This window comes from Perca fluviatilis, chromosome 23, assembly GCF_010015445.1.
Source record: "Perca fluviatilis chromosome 23, GENO_Pfluv_1.0, whole genome shotgun sequence".
In the NCBI taxonomy this organism is placed as follows: Eukaryota; Metazoa; Chordata; class Actinopteri; order Perciformes; family Percidae; genus Perca; species Perca fluviatilis.
In genome coordinates, this window is record NC_053134.1 from 12,024,853 (window position 1) to 12,042,938 (window position 18,086).

The 18,086-nt window shown below is 41.1% G+C and overlaps 1 protein-coding gene across 5 annotated transcripts in view; it reads right to left on the reverse strand.

The window, feature by feature from the left end:
- iqsec3a (IQ motif and Sec7 domain ArfGEF 3a) overlaps positions 1–18,086 on the reverse strand; it is a 101,793-nt gene that overhangs the window by 42,855 nt on the left and 40,852 nt on the right. For 3 of the 5 annotated variants that reach the window (XM_039791443.1, XM_039791446.1, XM_039791445.1), the window contains exon 3: positions 7,848–8,517. The exons of 1 other annotated variant lie outside the window; for it this stretch is intronic. In XM_039791443.1, coding sequence (XP_039647377.1) covers positions 7,848–8,517 — 670 coding nt within the window. Of the gene's footprint in view, positions 1–6,936; positions 7,810–7,847; positions 8,518–18,086 lie in introns of those variants that run through there. One more of the 5 variants, XM_039791448.1, reaches the window with a different exon arrangement.

Here is an 18,086-nt window from a genome sequence, read left to right on the forward strand (position 1 = left end):
GCAATTTGTGATAAGAGGTTATTTCAACAAGATGCAGCCTCTGCTGCTGTCACTAGAGGAAGGGAATCACATACAAAGCTCTTACAAAAATGGAATGACACTGAAAATCCATCTTATCTACTCCATTTACATTTCACTGCAGAGCCTTTGCGAGCAAAGTGAGACGTACTGAGAATATTAAGGTGGTTTCTGAATAGGACGCTGGTTGGGAGCTCTACAGTATCTGCTGATGGCGACTTCTCAATCGCATGAAGACTGGCTGAACTCAGCCTGAATATTCATCACTTTTTAATCTGGATTGTTCTGTGACTGCACTGGGTGCACTCTTGAAATGACAAGGTTAGCCTTATCGCCATGACTGCGCTCCAAAATGTTGTGTAGTTTTTTTTGTTTTTTTTTAAGACAGGCACAGAGGTAATATGATTGACCCCATTACTCAGAAAGGTGTCCCTCATAACAAATTCTGCACAGAGTTCCACTGCAGAGGTGCCCTTGGACGTGAGAAAGGGCCGTCACTGAGGCTGCGTTTGATTAAATGTGGCAGTGGAGCTTGTTTGTTTTGCCTTTTGCGTAGGCTGGGTTGGGGATGATAAATAAAGCATTTGGGTCACATTGCTTTCTTTATCAGTGTGTATCCGATACACTTTGCCATTCAGATTACAGCCTCAGGATGAGCTGGGACATGAAGGAAGGAAGAATGAAAGGAGGAAGGTAGTAAGGGAAGTGGACAGAATTTCATGCCATTTGAGCAAAGAATATTTCGATGAGCCAGTGTACTGGTTTTACTACCGTGGTGAAACCTCCAACAATTTCTATTACCGTGATAACTTACGAATGTACTGTATGTCAATAATTTACAATCTCTTTTAGCTCTGTTTTGGTCTCTACCAACTCCTAAGGGAAACATCTGGCACCTTAGCTGCTAAATGCTCCACTTTTCTATCCAGCTAGCCACTAACTGTGGCTGTCTGCTGTTTTGTGTTCTGAGCAGGTAATGTACAGCAGGCTTTTTAACAGAAAATAGTTACAGCTGAAAACAGCGCTATGTGAGCGTGGAGAGTGAACCAATACAGTAAAATTGCGGGCTAAACAATGAGCTGAAACTCAGTACCAAGCTCCATAAAGCCGAGGGGAGCTGCAGATTTGGGTGATCATCCTCTGTAGATTCATCGCTACGAGCGACGCCTCTCACATTATACATTGTTTTCACCTTTTCCTACAAACATTTCCCCTCTCGGTGAAAGCTAGACTGCTGGTTGATGCTGGGTGACTGTGGAGCCTTTGAAATATTTTGATAATCGTGTTAATACCGACTGATATTTATGGCCACAATAATCATAGAATAAAAGTTTGATACCTGCACATCAGCTGGGACATGTCCACTGTACAGAGAACTACATGTAAAACAGTGGAAGGCAAAGAAACAGCAAAGAGATGGATAAACAGAGCACTGAAGAAATAAGAAAACAAGTGTATTGAGGGTAAGGTAAGACGATATGTAAAGAGGTGATGAGACCGATGACCATGCCAAGAGTGGAACTGCTGAAAATCCCCCCTATTAGCCAACTGTCAGTTCTACCTCTGATCACTTCACTAAGCGGTGATGGTGAGAGATTATTCTGGAGACGCGGTGCTTTGAGAGAACATGATGGCACTGCTCTGTTCCATCAGGGTCTCTAAATCGATTTTGACAGGCAGATCAGCAACATGCTGACCTTGTGTTCCCCTTTGAACAAGCGGGGAAAACAAACCAGTGCAAAGTGGTACGACACTGCAGTGTGCAGTTCTACATATATACATAGAAATGCAAGATACTACTTAGAGGAAAGGTAATTCTTGGGACAGATATAAATATTTAATATCAAGGACATAAAAAGGAGCATAGATCTCTAAAATGTGTGAATTCAAATAGGCTACAGTTTATATACAAAGAGGGAGGTTTAATATGAGTACAACAATTTGAGGTAATGGTCACAGTGAAACAGAAACGTCAGCTCAAATTCAAGTTGCAGGAGCATATGCTGATTTTGAGCATTAGATAGTGATGGTGGATAACATGGCTTGAAATATGGGACTTTTTCTGTCTATATATGAAATATTAATACCCAGAGGCTCTGAAAAAGAAATGGGTTTTAGTCTGGAAATGTTTGTGCTTTAACTGGAGATATGTCTCAAGACAAAAGGTCAACCGAAAGTACAATACACAGCTTTTTTGGTTGATTTCAAGAGGCAGACTTAGCTATTTCGAGTCATGCACCATGAATAGTGTCCTCCCTCTTCTTTTGGAGCATTATAAAATAATTTAGCTTGGCTCTGTCTGTCCACCTACCAGCACCTCTAAAGCGCACTAATTAACACGTTATATCTTGTGTGTTACAAAAAAAAAGATAAAAACGAGGTTGTGGTTTTATTGAGTGTTAGAGCCAGGCTAGCAGCTTCCATCAATTTTCAGTCTTTGTCCTAAAATAAGCTATCCGTCTCCTTGCTGTAGCTTCATATTTAGAATAGTAGTATTGAGCTTCTCAGCCAACTCAGCAAGAAAGCTAGTAGATGTAGTTCCCAAAATGTCACACTATTCTTATAAAAGAAAAATTAATGCCACAGCAACACAACAACATTGCTGTCCAGTGGAAATGATGTACAGTACTTCCTTGTCGGATTACACTATTTAAAAACTTCATTGGATTATCTAGAGAAAAAAAAATATGAAAACTGCTGTTTTGGAGATACATGTTTTTTTAGACAGCAACAATTTAACATATGCTGCTATTTTAAATGGTAAATTTGTGAATTGCCAAAATGTGTGGGTCTCTCCCTTAAATGTGAAAGAAAAGACTGTTTGTGAGTAAAACAGCAGATTATCAGATCTCACATGCTGCAGAAATAAGTGGGAAAATGCAAAAGGCACGAACATTAGCCTTCATGCTCATGCACACTGTCTTACAGCACAGAAACATCTGCATGATTAATGCGATGATTATATAACAGCAAAACTGGGACACAGCTAATGCTGACTGTATTACAAAATGAGGATGACAATAAAAGACTTGATGTCATCAGAGGATGGGGATCCGTTAAGCTGAGACATCCTTGACCAAAGCCAGTTACTGAAAAGGGTCAGTGGCTACGGAAAGACTAATTGTGACGCAGAAAAAAAATGACTTAATGAGTCCTCTCGGTCAAAAAACAGCAACCTATTGAACAGTGTCACCACATTTGCTAATAAATGCCGTTTTTGCATCAGCAGTTTTAAGACAAGCTTCCAAACAAATTGAACTAGCCCTTGTTTGATGTCACCTGCACATTTAAGTGCAATTATAAGTAAATACAATCCATCAGATGTAACTGTTCCCTGTTGAATGTTTCACTTTATGGAGATAAATGCCTTTTGCCATTTGTCATGGGCACCCCAATTACTCAAGCAGAGATCAGCAGCAATTACAGAGCAGAAGCAGTCGCTTAAAGTCAGGTCTCATCACCTATCACTTCATCAGCCCATAAAACAAAGTTCTTTGCAGTCAGCAAAGAACCTGAACAGGCATTACTTACTTTTACAATATCTCTCCGTTAGATGAACATCTTTTAAAGCCTCTGAACACCCACACAGGTGATTTCAGTTTTTCTGGCTGATTTGAACCTCTGCTCAGGTTGAAGGAGGGCTGGAGCTTTCATGGGAATTTAGTAGGTCACAAATCTTCATCTACCAATAACAATGATAAAGGTGTCATTTGTCCTGCCGTAACAGGTGCAACAAAGCTAACTCAGAGACTCAGAAAAGATGTCAATCAACCAGTCTAAACACACCCACACAGTCCTGGGAAGAGGTCCAACCAGCCAGAAAAACTCAAAACACCTGTGTGGGTGTTCAGAGCCTTTAAGTGAATTTGTCAGTGAGGAAAAAAGGTGTTGTGTTCCTATGGCTTTGGCTGAGAGAGTTCAAATAGACAAATGCAGATAGCAAGTGAGTCAGGGTAACTTAAAACAATTCAAAAGGAATTCAGATTTTGTAGATCACTTTAACTATAGCCTGGTTGACACCAGACCCTTCTCAGTTGTAACTGAGAGTGGGTCTGGGAAAGGTTCATTGATAGTTCATTTACAAAGGGGCGTCACCAACGGACGCCGCTCAAATGCCTCTGGGCGCATTGGATAGTCCTTCAACCAATCAGACCAACGATCCGGGTGACCGTCATGTTGAACGTAAACAAAAAGCTGCTCGCCGTCGCTGCGCTATCGTCGTCGCGTAAAGCCCACCTCAGCGGTTGTGATTGGTGTAAAGCCCGCCTCAGCGGTTGTGATTGGTGCCTCGATTTTGGGGACATTGGAAATGGGTTTGAATGGGCTCTTCGCCAGACTGACTTGCAGAGCAAATCTCAAATTTGCCGGAATTTCGTCAGGGTTTACCCAGGCTACTTTACGTGCGTTCATGGACATCGGAAAAACATTTTTCCGAGTGAAAACATCACCATTCACGACATTTCCTGTGAGAATCAGAGGTGGGCTGGATTTTACTAACCGAGTTTCCCAGTTGGTGATGCGTTGTTGACAACTGACGTTTGATGGAGGCGACTTTGGTTCACTGAACATATTTCAATGACAATAAACTGTTTATTGTGGACAAATTCCTCTGCCAAGAAACATGCACAGACATAACATGTTTAAATGATTCATAAATAGGCCCATGTATAAAAAAAAAACACATTATCCGTGTCTTTTCCCGTTGGTTATCCTGCAGATAACACAAACAAACACCTGGATGTGCTGTTTGTATGCTCGCATGAGAAAACAGCAGAAAATCTTTTGTTATTGTGGCCTCCATGTTTTCACACACCTGATGCTCTAGGCTACGGCCAACCGTTGGTGGTAGTCATGCAAAAAACTGTAATGCCAAACGCCAATATAACAGAAGATGAAGAACACGCATCCCGACCATGTGAACGCTGCCAGTCGTAAAAACAACGTAACCACGGGGGCGGTCCCTGTTATTCCGAGGTGGCATGAACGCGCCATTTAACTATCTAGTTGACGTGACGTTTGATTGATAAAAATGTTGTACTTCATTACTTAGGCTATATAAGATAATTTAAGCAGGAGTGACATCTACATTCAGAGATTAAACAAGGATGGAGACATTGACATAAATTGTACATTTTGTTCTAGCTCCCCACAGACTGTTCATTCATTTTGATATAACTTTTGTGTTTTTATCAACAGTCATACTAATGAACATTTCATTTTGAATATATAATTTGGTTTTCTAGAAGATAACATACATTTTTGAGAAAGGAGGTCAAAGAGTGTATTGACTCCACTTGTTTTCCCATTAATCCTTAGTGCGCAAAAAATATAGAATTTTATCATAATAATTATAATTTTTTCCATCTTTGTATAAATTGTAACTACCCCCCATCTTACTGTAGACTTGTTGACTTTTCGTCTGTAAACCATAACATGTGTGATTTAATTGTGGTAATTGTATGGTACAAAGGATTTGTACTTGCCCATTTATCCGAATAAAAAACGAGAAGAAGAAAAAATGTAACTGCCCATGGTATGAAAATAACATGTTAATTACTAGCTTTCTACTATAGGTCATCATTTAAAATTCATTGAAATTCTATATTTAAACCAGTTTGAAAAAAACGAAAAAAAAAAACGAGTTGAACTAGAGGTTTAATGCTCAGGTTGAAGGGATTTACCGCTCAAAGACTTCGTCATGAGTTTCCTCCCCTGCAATCAAGGCATCGCCCCGCAGATCCAATTACTCTGACATTGATCTGTAGATGCTTCAAGCCCCTGCAACCCCAGCTGTACAGACAGAAGATCAATCTAGCTGATCGCATATCTCCAGCATTGTTGACAGGGAGATAGTGAGAGATGGGGGACTTTGAGATGAGATTAAAAGGAGTGAGAATCTAGGTGGGAGGGAGACACGGGTTAGGCGCTAAGGTTAAAAGAACCTTTAGTATTGAATAGGGAAGCAATGAGTGAGGAAATTAAGTCAAAACTGAGTGAAAATGGACAGAGAATGAAATGAAGCAACCATCTCACTCAAATACATTTGTTTCAATTGCTGCTTGGATGATGTGTTTTAGTAAACATCCGCCATAATGCTTCAGGAGCATTTTTCCTGGCTAACTAAATTTAAACAAATACTGATACGGAAGAACACAATCCAAATGACTCTGACAGTGTCACCTCTGAATAGATTTATCTTCACGGTCTGGGGATGGTGCCCTGGGGCTGAGAAACACTTAACACCAGATGACTATGTTTACCTACTTTTCTGCGTTGTTGATGAAGTGTGCCCGAATGTGCCAAAGCATTTAGTAACTGTAATGGAAGTCAAGACTTAAGGGAGGGAGGTCAGCAACCTTTGTGCCTCATAAACAAACCAATTAATCCATAAACATTGCAAAATCTGACAAAAGAACATGCATGATGTGCAATTGTTATATTTATGGCTTCAACTAAACTGAGCCATTGTTGATTAATCTCACTCAAGCTTCAAAAACACTGTATCCTACATTTCCCATAATACAACATAACAGCATTTCCTTAGACCTTTGCTGTCTCCTAAATGCCCACTCAAACCCCACACCTCTAGTTTGCAAAGCAAACAGTCTGTTTAACATTTCAGCTCTCAAGCCCAGACCCAGGTTACCCTGATGACATCGTTATGACATCATAAGGGTTATTTCTTCAAACTCTGTAAAGCTCCCTTTCAGAAACACAGAAGACATTATACAACTGCTTTAACAGGCTGTGTTGTACTCCTTGTGACGAGTAAACGGAACTTCATGTGTAAAATCGGTGGAGTGCCCCTTTAAACTATTAATCGATTATAAAAATGTTTAAGCTCTTATCTCGATGGAAACCTAACTGATCAGGAGCACACAGAGAGCCCCACAAGTTAGACCCAAACTGCTGCCTTACCTGGTTGAAGATCCATTGACTGAAGAATGTTGGTTAGTTGGATGATAATGAAAACGGATGGCGAATGTTTGATGGTTCTTGAAATGGAGATGATTATGTAATGATTTCCAAGCCCCCTGATGGACAGCATGATAAGAACACAAACATGAGAACATGGAAATGCATGTTTAAATACAGTCACAGTTCATAGATGTATCCGTTTCAGACAAAATCGGTTAACTGGCTGTAAAAAGATGAGAACAGATAATAGGCACATGTTTTTATTCTTCATGGAAATGGGGGCTTTTCATCATCCAAAAGGGTCTCATGAAGCAGCAGACAAAAGACAAATTAAAAGGCTTTTTATTCATGCAGATACAAATGCAACTTGTTTGCACATACAGTACTCTTTATTTTACCCTGATGTGTGTATGTGTACGTATGCACCATTGCCAAAAGAATACAGTGTATGAAACCTAAAGCTTAATGTACATGAGTTGCTCTACTTTCAGTAAATTACAACAAAGCAGTAAAATACCTGGGGATAAATAATGTAGTACTTATACGTTCACAATCCAACTCTGGTGAAAGACAAAAGCCATGTGAGGATGTTGATGAAATGATGACATGGCAATGATAATAATGGTTCACGATGATGAAGAAAAGGAAGCTCATCATTAGTTGATAGTTTGGAAAGTCTAAAAGTACCGATAGGGATCAATACGACAAACAACGAAAAATAAAAATACAAATCTCATCAAACACCAGCTTCTCTCCCAAACCATAAGTCTTCCTCCTCAGACAGAGACATAACAAACATGTCAGACCACAAGACGTACAAAACACACAAGCCAAGTTACTGTACCTGCCGCCCTCCCGCTCTCTCATCCAAACAACACACCAACCCTCCCCCATCCCCAACACAACCCTACCTGCTTATTTTTGAGGTCAAGCGAGAGCTCATAGTCGGAGGTGGCGGAGTGCGAGCCGGCCCCGTTGCGCTGTACCCTCAAGGGCGAGGCCGTGTGATGCAGGCTGGCTCTCCTCCCCGCCCCACCTCCTTTTGCTCCTCCCCCTTCCTCCTCCTCCTCTTCTTCCTGTGCTGCCTCGCCCTCATGCTGCTCGGCCTTTGCCTCCTCTCCCTGTTGCTTTCTCTGTGCCTCCACAACTTCCTCCAACGTTTCCTTCTCTTGCTCCACCACCACCACTGTCTGCTCCTCTCTGCAAGGTGAAGGAGCTTCAGGGGCGTCCTGTGCCGCTTCTTCGCTCGGAGCCTTGACTTGGGGCTGAGGCTCAGTCTCGGGCTCGGGCTCGGGCTCGGGCTCAGGCTCAGGCTCGGGCTCGGGCTCAGGCTCAGGCTCAGGCTCGGGCTCCGGTGCAGGCTGTGGTTTGAGTTCGGGTTCTGGCTGAGGTTTGGTTTCGGGCTGGGGCTGAGTCTGTGGTTGGGGCTCACACTGGGGCTGTGGCTGTGGTGGTTGAGTCTGTGGCTGAGTCTCTTGCTGCTGTTGCTCGGGCTGTGGTTGTGACTCGACCTCACTCTGCAGCTCCCCCTCTCCTCCCTTCCCTTCCTCCCCAATAGACGAGTCTGGAGGAAGGTCATCGCTGCAGAAAGGAGGAGAAAACGCAGAGTGAGGTTGCTGCTGCATCCGTGGTGAGCTCTGACCTCTTCTCCAGGCTGCCTGGGTTAGTGGTAAGAAGTTGACCTTTTTTTATGGTCTCTCTCACTCTGCTACCAACTGTGTGCAGGGCCAGTTCATCTGTCTACCTGCTCTGTTCTGTCTGCTTCCCTTGTCAGTCTAGACACTGGCAGACAATGAAACGAAGTAAAAATGTACAGCACAGAACAGCTGACAAAACCACAAGAGTGTACAAGAGTGAAAAAAAGATCAAGAGCGATTATTTATTTCAGCAAAATCTTCAGAGGAGAAAATATGATAAAAACAAAGTTGACAGCCAATAGTGACACACACCCAACACACACACACACACAGACATAGGGGACAGTCATGCAGCTAATACAAATGTATCTACGCCTTTTAGACTATATGTGTGCTTGTATGTGTGTGAATGTTTGCATGTATGAGTGTTAGTGTGGGAGGTGGCTTTTTATGGTGTGATAAAACAAGAACGTGAAACACAGAGGGGAGGTGGCAATCTGTGCTGCTGTGTTTTGCTTTGCTCTGTTTCTGAAAAACCTATTCTGTTATCATTTATAAGCACCCTTTTGTCTGTGTTGCAGTTTTAGTGGAAAAAAGGGTAAAGGGTTTCTTACTTTGTATCTGTCTTTGCGTTTCAGTGTCTTCTCTCCCATTAGAATGTGATGGCCTTGGGTTTAATCATTCATATTGGCCTCTTAATGCATTAAATATAAATATATATATACATATATATATATATATATATATATATATATATATATATATATATAAATATAAGTCTGGCCCTGCAGTACAGGCTCTTCTGTCATGCTGGTGTTATTAGCAGTGAAAGATTAGAGCAAAATTATCTTTCAACCAAAAGGCACATCCACAATAGCAAGGAAACCAAAACATGTCATGCCTTATGTCTTTGTTAAATTACATAATGATTTCGATAAGGCAAGCCTAAAGTTAAAGGATCACCAATGTCATTTCAAGTCATCCCGGCGAGGACATTGTTTGTACTAAATCTTATGGCAATCCATCCAATAGTTTTTGAGACATTTCCCTCAAAACCACAAAAGTTAAACTCATGGTGGCACCAGTCGTAGTAGGACACACCGTCTGGAAACCATGAATGTTGAGATATTTGACAAGATAAATTAAAATGTTTAACCTGTTGTTGGCGCTAGATAAAACGTCAGAGGATCACCAAATTTACTAGAGACTTTCCTAGCACAACGGTGGTGCGGTGGTTAGCACTGTCGCCTCACAGCAAGAAGGTTGTGGGTTCGTACCCCGGTTGCCCCGGCCTTTCTGTGTGGAGTTTGCATGTTCTCCCCGTGTCTGTGTGGGTTCTCTCCGGGTACTCCGGCTTCCTCCCGCCGGCCAAAGACATGCGGGCTAGGTTTATTGGTGTCCCTAAAAATTGTCCGTAGGTGTGCATGTGTGAGTGAGTGGTTGTTTGTCTATGTGTGGCCCTGCGATGGACTGGCGACCTGTCCAGGGTGTACCCCGCCTTTCGCCCGACGTATGCTGGGATTGGCTCCAGCCCCCCCACGACCCTGTGCGCGGGATGAGTGGTTGACGATGGATGGACGATGGATGGACTTTCCTAGCACAAAATTGCATGGCGATCCATCCAATAATTGTTGAGATATATCAGACTAGCGTTGGACCGACTGACCGACATTGCCATGAATGGAGCCATGCTTTTAGCATGATAGCTATATGCACAAATAAATCAACATCTGAACACTTAATTAATAAAAGTGTTCAGACGTAATGCCAAGTCCTGCTTATGTTTCTGCATCAGCATTGTCACAGTTGTACAGACGTTTTATAAGGGCAACTTGTTAGCATCAGCATATTTTCCTGAAGTACTGTATCCATTTGAATTTGAGCCAGGTTTACACACTAGTTGACAGTGTGTTATTACCCATAATAATAAAATAAGACTTTTTTTCTCCTCTTATTGGATACGGTGATAAGACTGAAATCAGTGAGCATAAAATCAGGACACTCAGGCTGCCATATGCTGAGTGCTGCAGAAGAACATCGGGATGTTCTCCCCAGAGGAAGAGGAGGCTTCAGAGAAACGAAAAAGTTTTAGTCTAAACAGAAATCTGTAAGTTGCAGAGACAAGTTAAAAATAGTTAACGGAGGAGAAAATGTACCCTCTACATACCGGCCGAATGTATGTGTGTATTTGTGGCTTATATTTGCTGTCTTATATAGATGTGTGTATTAAGAAAAGTGTGTATCAGTCTATTTCCTAGTCCAGAGTGTGTTGTGTGTGTACGTGGCCTTGAACATGAAAAAAGACAAACAGATTTGTGTGCAGCAAAATCCCGTCTGCTTCCTCTTCCTCCACAGGAGGCTCACTTCTCATTTTCATCACACATGGCAGCACATAAACTCAAGGTGAAAGTATCTTTAGCGGAGATGTAGCTGGGCCTGCAACTTCTAAAATTAAGCTTGTATGAGTAATGAATAATGAATAGGGGAAAAAAATCTGCTGCTTCTTGTGCGAAAAATAGACCTGCCTGGCAAAACAGAGGACTTCTTTTAGGAGGAGAGTTGTTCTGTGTAGCTGACCGTCTCTGCTCACAATGTTTCTGCTCATTGTTGTGGATCTAAATGTTCCTATTTGCATTTTGCAGGAACACTTGTTCTGGGGAGAGATAATCTGACAAACAATAGGCTTCGTGGGGCTGGATTTAAGTAAAATACCAAAAAAGTTACACACACTGATAAGGTGTTCAAAAGGGATTATGAAGGGACACAGTAAAACAAATTACCATATAAAATGCCATATAACATATGCATATGTATATTCATGTAAAGCAGAGTTTTGTCATCAGTATTGTAAACAACTTCACTGATGGCTTCACTTTCCTGCAACCTCTAAGTCTGTCACTCATATCTCCGAATATCAACTTTTCTCATCCTCATTCCTTTCATCCATTTTGTCAAGCTTTCTGTCATCCTCTCTGTCCAACCTACGTGCACGCACGCACGCACGCACGCACGCACGCGTACGCACACACACACACACACACACACACACACAGCCTTCCTGCCACTATGTCCTCCACCAGGTAAGGAGATTGAGCGGTTCCAGCTGTCAACGTGACTGACGAGGCAGAGAAAAGCCCTGGATGCTGCCTCTCTCTCCTCTCATCTTTCCATACGTCAGAAGATGAGACGGATGAGCGCAGCGGCCTCAATGCGTTCCAACCAGAATATAATCACGTTGCCCGCTGATGTCTCCTGCTGGCTGGTACTTTAGTCTGGTGTGAGTTCACGGCTGGTGTGTGTTGTTTATTTAGTGTATCGCCTGGACAACAACTTACAATACAACATTGATTTGAATCGGGATGCATGAGAGTTTAAGCTTCATTGTGCTTCTGGCTGCACAATTTCCATATGTGCAGCCTTTGCAACTGTGTGTCATTTTGCAGCACTGCAGGGATGTGAAACGTACTATATTTATGCTGAGTATGAGTATGTGTATGTGTTCTCGCATGCAACTGCTTTCTATTTATGTGTGTGTGTATAAGCACAGGTCCTTTGTTTATTTGCGGTAGATATATTTAGATTATTTACTTAAAAGAGCAGTGTGTAGGATTTAGGGGGATGTATTGGCAGAAATCGACTATAATATTAAGTATGTTTTAATAAGTGTATATTCACCTGAAACTAAAGCCCGAAACCCCGACCAAACTGCGGTGCGGCAGCCTCGCCCTGGCCGTCCTCCTCCACCTCAGGGTAGCCAACTCATGGGGTATAGATATGTCAGTACATTCAAGGAATAGCAGGCTCCGCTTATCCCGTGCAAATGCGCCACACAAAACTCAGATGTGGGGGGTTAATTTCTAAGTCACACAAGGTCACCAGATGATACTAATCCTGTGCGAATAGGGCTTAACAATCGTGTTTGTGTTTGCTTAGAATGAGCCCTTCATATCTACATAAGTAGCGGGTCCTCCTCCACCTATGTTGCACAGCCATGTTTCTACAGTAGCCCAGAACTGACAGACCAAAACACTGACTCGCAAGAGTGCTTTTTCGCGTTTTCACGTTACCTGAAGGCCACCATAGGTTCTCCTACACACTTGGAAAGGGAGCGGTGAGCGGAGGGGTATTCAGTTGGTTGCAATCTGCAAACTCACTGCTAGATGCCACTAAATCCTCCACCCTGCCCCTTTAAGTAAAACCACCAATTCAACAATGTAAAACACTCAATTGCAAGTAAGTTCTGCGTTAAGTAAAATTACAGAAGTATCAGCAAAATGTGCTTAAAGTATCGAAATTACTCATTCTGCAAAAAAATATCCCCATGATATGATAACATACCTTAGGTTTTCAATGCTGATGCATCAATTTTTCAGCAGCATGTTGCTGTTTTAGTAGGTAACAAAACGTGTTTATCCATGCCCTCTAGATCGACATATAGAAATGTTCTCCGATCGACACCCCTATCGGCAGGACAACACAATTTGTCTGTGCCTAAAAAAGCCAGTTTGGTTAGATTCAGATACAAATGTGACTTGATTAGGTTTAGACACAAAACACCTCGTTGGGTTTAGGGAGAGATCATTATTTGGGTTGAAATAAGTACTTTGTTTTTATTGTTTTATTGTTATGGTTACAATAGTCTCGCTTTGCCAGACCTTCCTCCACCACGGTGCTGCGGAGGAGGGTCTGGCGAGTCCATACAGAACTCCAGGATGGGAGAAAAACGTGAAATGGTTTATTGGCATTTCTTTAAACCAATCACAATCGTCCTAAGCTCCGTACAGAGGCAAAATAGCCTCAGGAAGGAACTTGTTTTGGTGGAACGTGTACGTTCAAAAGTTGCTTTAGTCGTGCAAGAGAAAACTCAGATCGAACAGACAGTCTATCTAGCTGTCTGGATTTACCCTGTAGAGATCTGAGGAGTAGTTAACCATAGTCATTAGGAAGCAAGAAACGAACAGCTGTTCCCCGTGTTTAAGTCCGATGTTTTGTTGAACCATGCATCCACATCGTCCTCCCCCGTGACTCCTTCTCCTTATTTGCTCCTGGCAAAATTACTACAGCCACTAGAGGACTTGAATGTGAAGATATGTAATTCTGGGGCACTTGCTGTAAATACTGATGCTGTTTTTCTTGGGAGGACAGTCTCCTTTAAATGCAGTTTTGTCCATTGGTGTCCCAACCTAGGGGCCAGGCCCCTCCAAACGGTCACAAACAAATGAGCACACTCCCTAAAATGTCTAACTATTCCTTTAAATATAGGAGGGAATAATTAAATGAATCATGATTTCAAATATAGAAGGGCACATAAATATACAAGAAAATATTACAATCCTAAATTCTTGTGGAGAAATATTTCTTTCATGTTTATTTTTATGCCAGTATCCAGCAGCCATTAGACGTACTATATCTTCTATATATTCAAAAACAAATGATGGGCTAAATAGACAGATGTCTACACTTAAACTGTTTTGTATCTCAAAATGTATTCAACATCCAGTGCGAGTGGTTCCACTAGGAGGGAGGGTAAAATACTGATAATATTGAACCCCAGTGCTGACTATAGCCACTGAGCAGTGTGTAAGGGTGATGACATCTGACAGGAAGACCACTATCTGCAGGAGGTCCACTGATTGTGTCTTCAGTGTGAACTCAGTCGCTGTGGGCTGCTTCGACTTTCATTAACCTTGATTTTGCCGCATCATCACTGTGGAGGTGTGCAGCAGCAGAGATGAGGTATCAGGCTGTGTGACTACTGGGATTCAAAGGGTCTTTCCTATGGTGTACTGCAGCCAAAGAGTTACTGAAGAGGGCATTATGTGTAGAAAACCATATCAGCAGAAGTCATAGCAAATGAGATCCCTGAAGAAGCTGCTTACTGCCATGGTTTCTTGCTCGAGAAAGTAGTTTTGTTTCAATTTTTGACTTGGATTTTACATTTCCCCATATGGAAGAAGGATTTATTTGTAGCTAACAATAACTTATCTAAATATTCTTTCATTTCCTGCCTCTCAAAATCATTCCGCTTTAAAACTAAGCAGGAATCAGATGCCTTGTTCTATTCCCCTTCCGCTTTCCCTATATTATATATATATATATACTGTATATGTTTCTCGTACTACTCATAGAGAATTAATCAGTTCATCAAGCAAAATACAAGGGCAGACTGTAGAGCAGAAGCTTCTGCATAAATAAGCTATTTCTTTTTTTCTGATGCATGCAGAGGGTAACGTATGGGGTTAATTTGCTGAATATATGCAATACAAGTGTATTTGAAATTCATCACAGTTTCCGCATCCAGGAAAAATATGACGTAGTGCCAGGCGCAAGAAAAACACAGATACAACTGTCCTGACAGTTTTGCACCATTGCCATTTCTTTTTGGACTGTAAATCATTTTTATTCCAGTTCATTTAATAAGCTCTCAGCTGAAAAACCAACAGCCTGCTTCAAATTAGCATCAACAAGACTCTTTTTCTCTGTAATCATGGGTTCAAGTTGAGTAATTTTTCTTGACTGTTAGCGGTCACAAAAAGTACATAACCTAATTTCCTCCTTCTCTTAATTAATCTATGGCCTAACCTCCTGTTAACCTTCCTGTGAACACACATTTACAGCGGTTCGGGATGAGACACTCCACTGACTTTCACTTTTTTTGTGTAATTTTTAAAATATATTATACTGGTTAGCGCAGTCAGTGCTACAATGCGAGTGTCTGTGTGTGTACTAAGGAGAGTGAACTGTCTACTGGGATATATAGTAGTATGACGGTGTGGATATAAGTGTTGCATTAGGAATGAGAAGATGATGCAGAGTGTGACAGAGGCATAGAACGTAATCCGGCCGAATTTCGGGAGGGACCGGAGCAATCCCTGAAGTTGAACGTCATGGATATAGACTATAAAATTAAACCGTTGGTTAAATCAGTTGTATAATGTCTTCTGTGGCCCTAGAGTAACTTTGTAAAGTCTGAGAAAATAACCCTGATAATCAACTCGAGACATGAACATTTAGGCAGGCTGGATCTGGGTGCTGTTTGGGAATTGTAGGATCTGCCAATTTTGAAACTTGACCCATGAATTAAGGATATCTTGTACTCTGCTACATCAACAATTTAAAATTTTTTTGAGCTGACATCGTTAATTTTCAAACATGTGTTAAGTGAATCTACTTTATAACAAGATTAACAGTCTACAGCCATGCAGCTTTGCTGATGTTAAGCAAGTTTAATATTTACTGTCTTGTTCACCATCTCAGTTTAGCATGTATTTGCTAATTAGCACTAAACAAAAAGTACAGCTGAGGCCAATGTGAATGTCATAAATCAAATACCTGTGCTGTAGGTACTGGACAGGAAAAATCAGGGTATCAGTAGTCAGTGGGCTTCATCCTCTGGGCACCATGAATGTCTGTACAAGATTTCATGGCAATCCATTCAAGTATAATACAAAAAGGACAGACCCTTAGAGAGAGAATAAAGGCCTAAAGTATAAAATAAATAGAACAGTATCTCTCTGGAGTCAGATACATCCATCTGAGCCTCCTTTCATCAGCAGAACATATATCTTGTCTTTGAGTTTCTGTTTTCCATGAGCAAGGTCAAACGGAAACATACATCCGCTACCCGAACACATCTGCTGCACCATCGCTCCTGCAAGAACCACCATCTTGTTTTAAAGCCGAGGACAGTGGAAGCATTTCACGTTTTCTGCATATTGTGTAATCTCCAGTTCTTGGCCATGGTGACTGAAGAAGCTTTTGTGTAGAATGGCTAACAAATATAGCCATGGCATGTTTAAATCATGAGAGAGACACTGGATGAGTCATATGGTTGACAGTATCTATGCCTTTTTTTTTCTCGAGGACAAGATGTCAAATCTTCTGCACTTATAGCGTGACTTAGAGCATGCTAGGGGAAAGATCATTTTGAAACAATCATAAAACTGATTGGTCCGTCTAGAGCATTGATCAGATGAACATTAGAAAATGGTCTAAAATGTAATGAACTCTTGTTCAGAAACAGGAAGAATTAGGTAATAAAGTACTATTTGAATAGTTTTGTAATCTAGTCTATTTGTAATAAAGATAACATATGCATGGAGTAACTTTACTACTTTACCAAACATGGCTAACTCTACTCTGTGAAATTCACCCTGAGCAGACATGCGGTGATGCATGCTATGTAGTATCCTCATTGTACTGTCTATTCACCTTGTGTGATCAATCCTATGATGGATTGGTTATGGAGATGCCAATCAATACTGCTCTTACTTGGGCGGGACAGCACTGCTCATAAATAGCTCTATTTAGCCAAAAAGAAGCAAATAGATGATAGGAAACCTGGCATAAAAGAGAAGTAGTTTGTAATTCTGTATTTTTACATGTAATCCATACATTCTGAGCACTGGGAGTTGACTGAAGAGGACTGAGATCAATGTCGACCAGTTTATGTCTCTGCATAAAGCAGAGAATCAGCCTTCAGCTCTTAAAGTCCCATGCAGGCACTCGGTTCTTTTATCGAATGCCAGTGATCGGTGTCACAGGGTGATCAAGTAGAGGTGACTATTTTCGACTATTTTTAGCATTCTTCAAACCTGTATATTTGTGTTTGAAACGAAATATAAAGAAACAGATTTACCTTATAGTTTTAGATATTATTTTGCTAACAATTCACATTTCCATAATCATCCAACGAGACAGACTGAAAATCTTCATCTTCCTTTGTACAAAACATCCCACAGTCAGTTCTCTAACAAATTTCGTGGAGTTATTTTGTAGAATGAAAATTTACATTTAATGGATTCCTCTGTGTCATTTTCTAGATATAAAAATAGACTTAGAAATGCCCGGCTGTGTGAACCATGTGATTTTGGAAAAAAAGATAACTCTTAGTGAACTGTTGTTTTTATTGTAAACATGGCAATTATTTCTATACATGCTTTTTTAATTACATCTTTATGATTTTTTTGCACACTAACACTTAAAATGTATTTTGATTTTGTACGTCTACATTTGCCTATGTCCTTTGGTTTTTATATAAGCTGCTACAGGTTTCTACCACACCCTCACATCTATTTTTGTATTTATTTAATGTAATTTGTTTTTTATGTTCTGTGAAACAAATAAACTAAACTTAACTAGGTGAAACTATAAAACACAATCTGTCATCACGACTGTATGGGTCGATTATGCAAGCAGCTCATACCGACCGACAATCGAATAATAAAGTTTCTTGTTAGGCAGCGACGTTTTGTGGCTGTAGAAATTAAACCAAGAGCAAATGAGGAAGTGATGTGGCAAAGTGTAAGAGTGCCAAATTCTGCGTGAGGAGGTAGGTTGGGGTGGTGGATGGGTCAAACAAACACAGTACACTCAGGAGACTGGCGTTTGTCCCCCAAAAGTCAACTGTCATTTTGAAAGTAACTGAGTTTTTCAGACCAATCCCTGATGTTTTACTAACTCCGAATGAGTATTTTTGTAGCCTAAACCTACCTGATTCGGTTTCCCATTGTT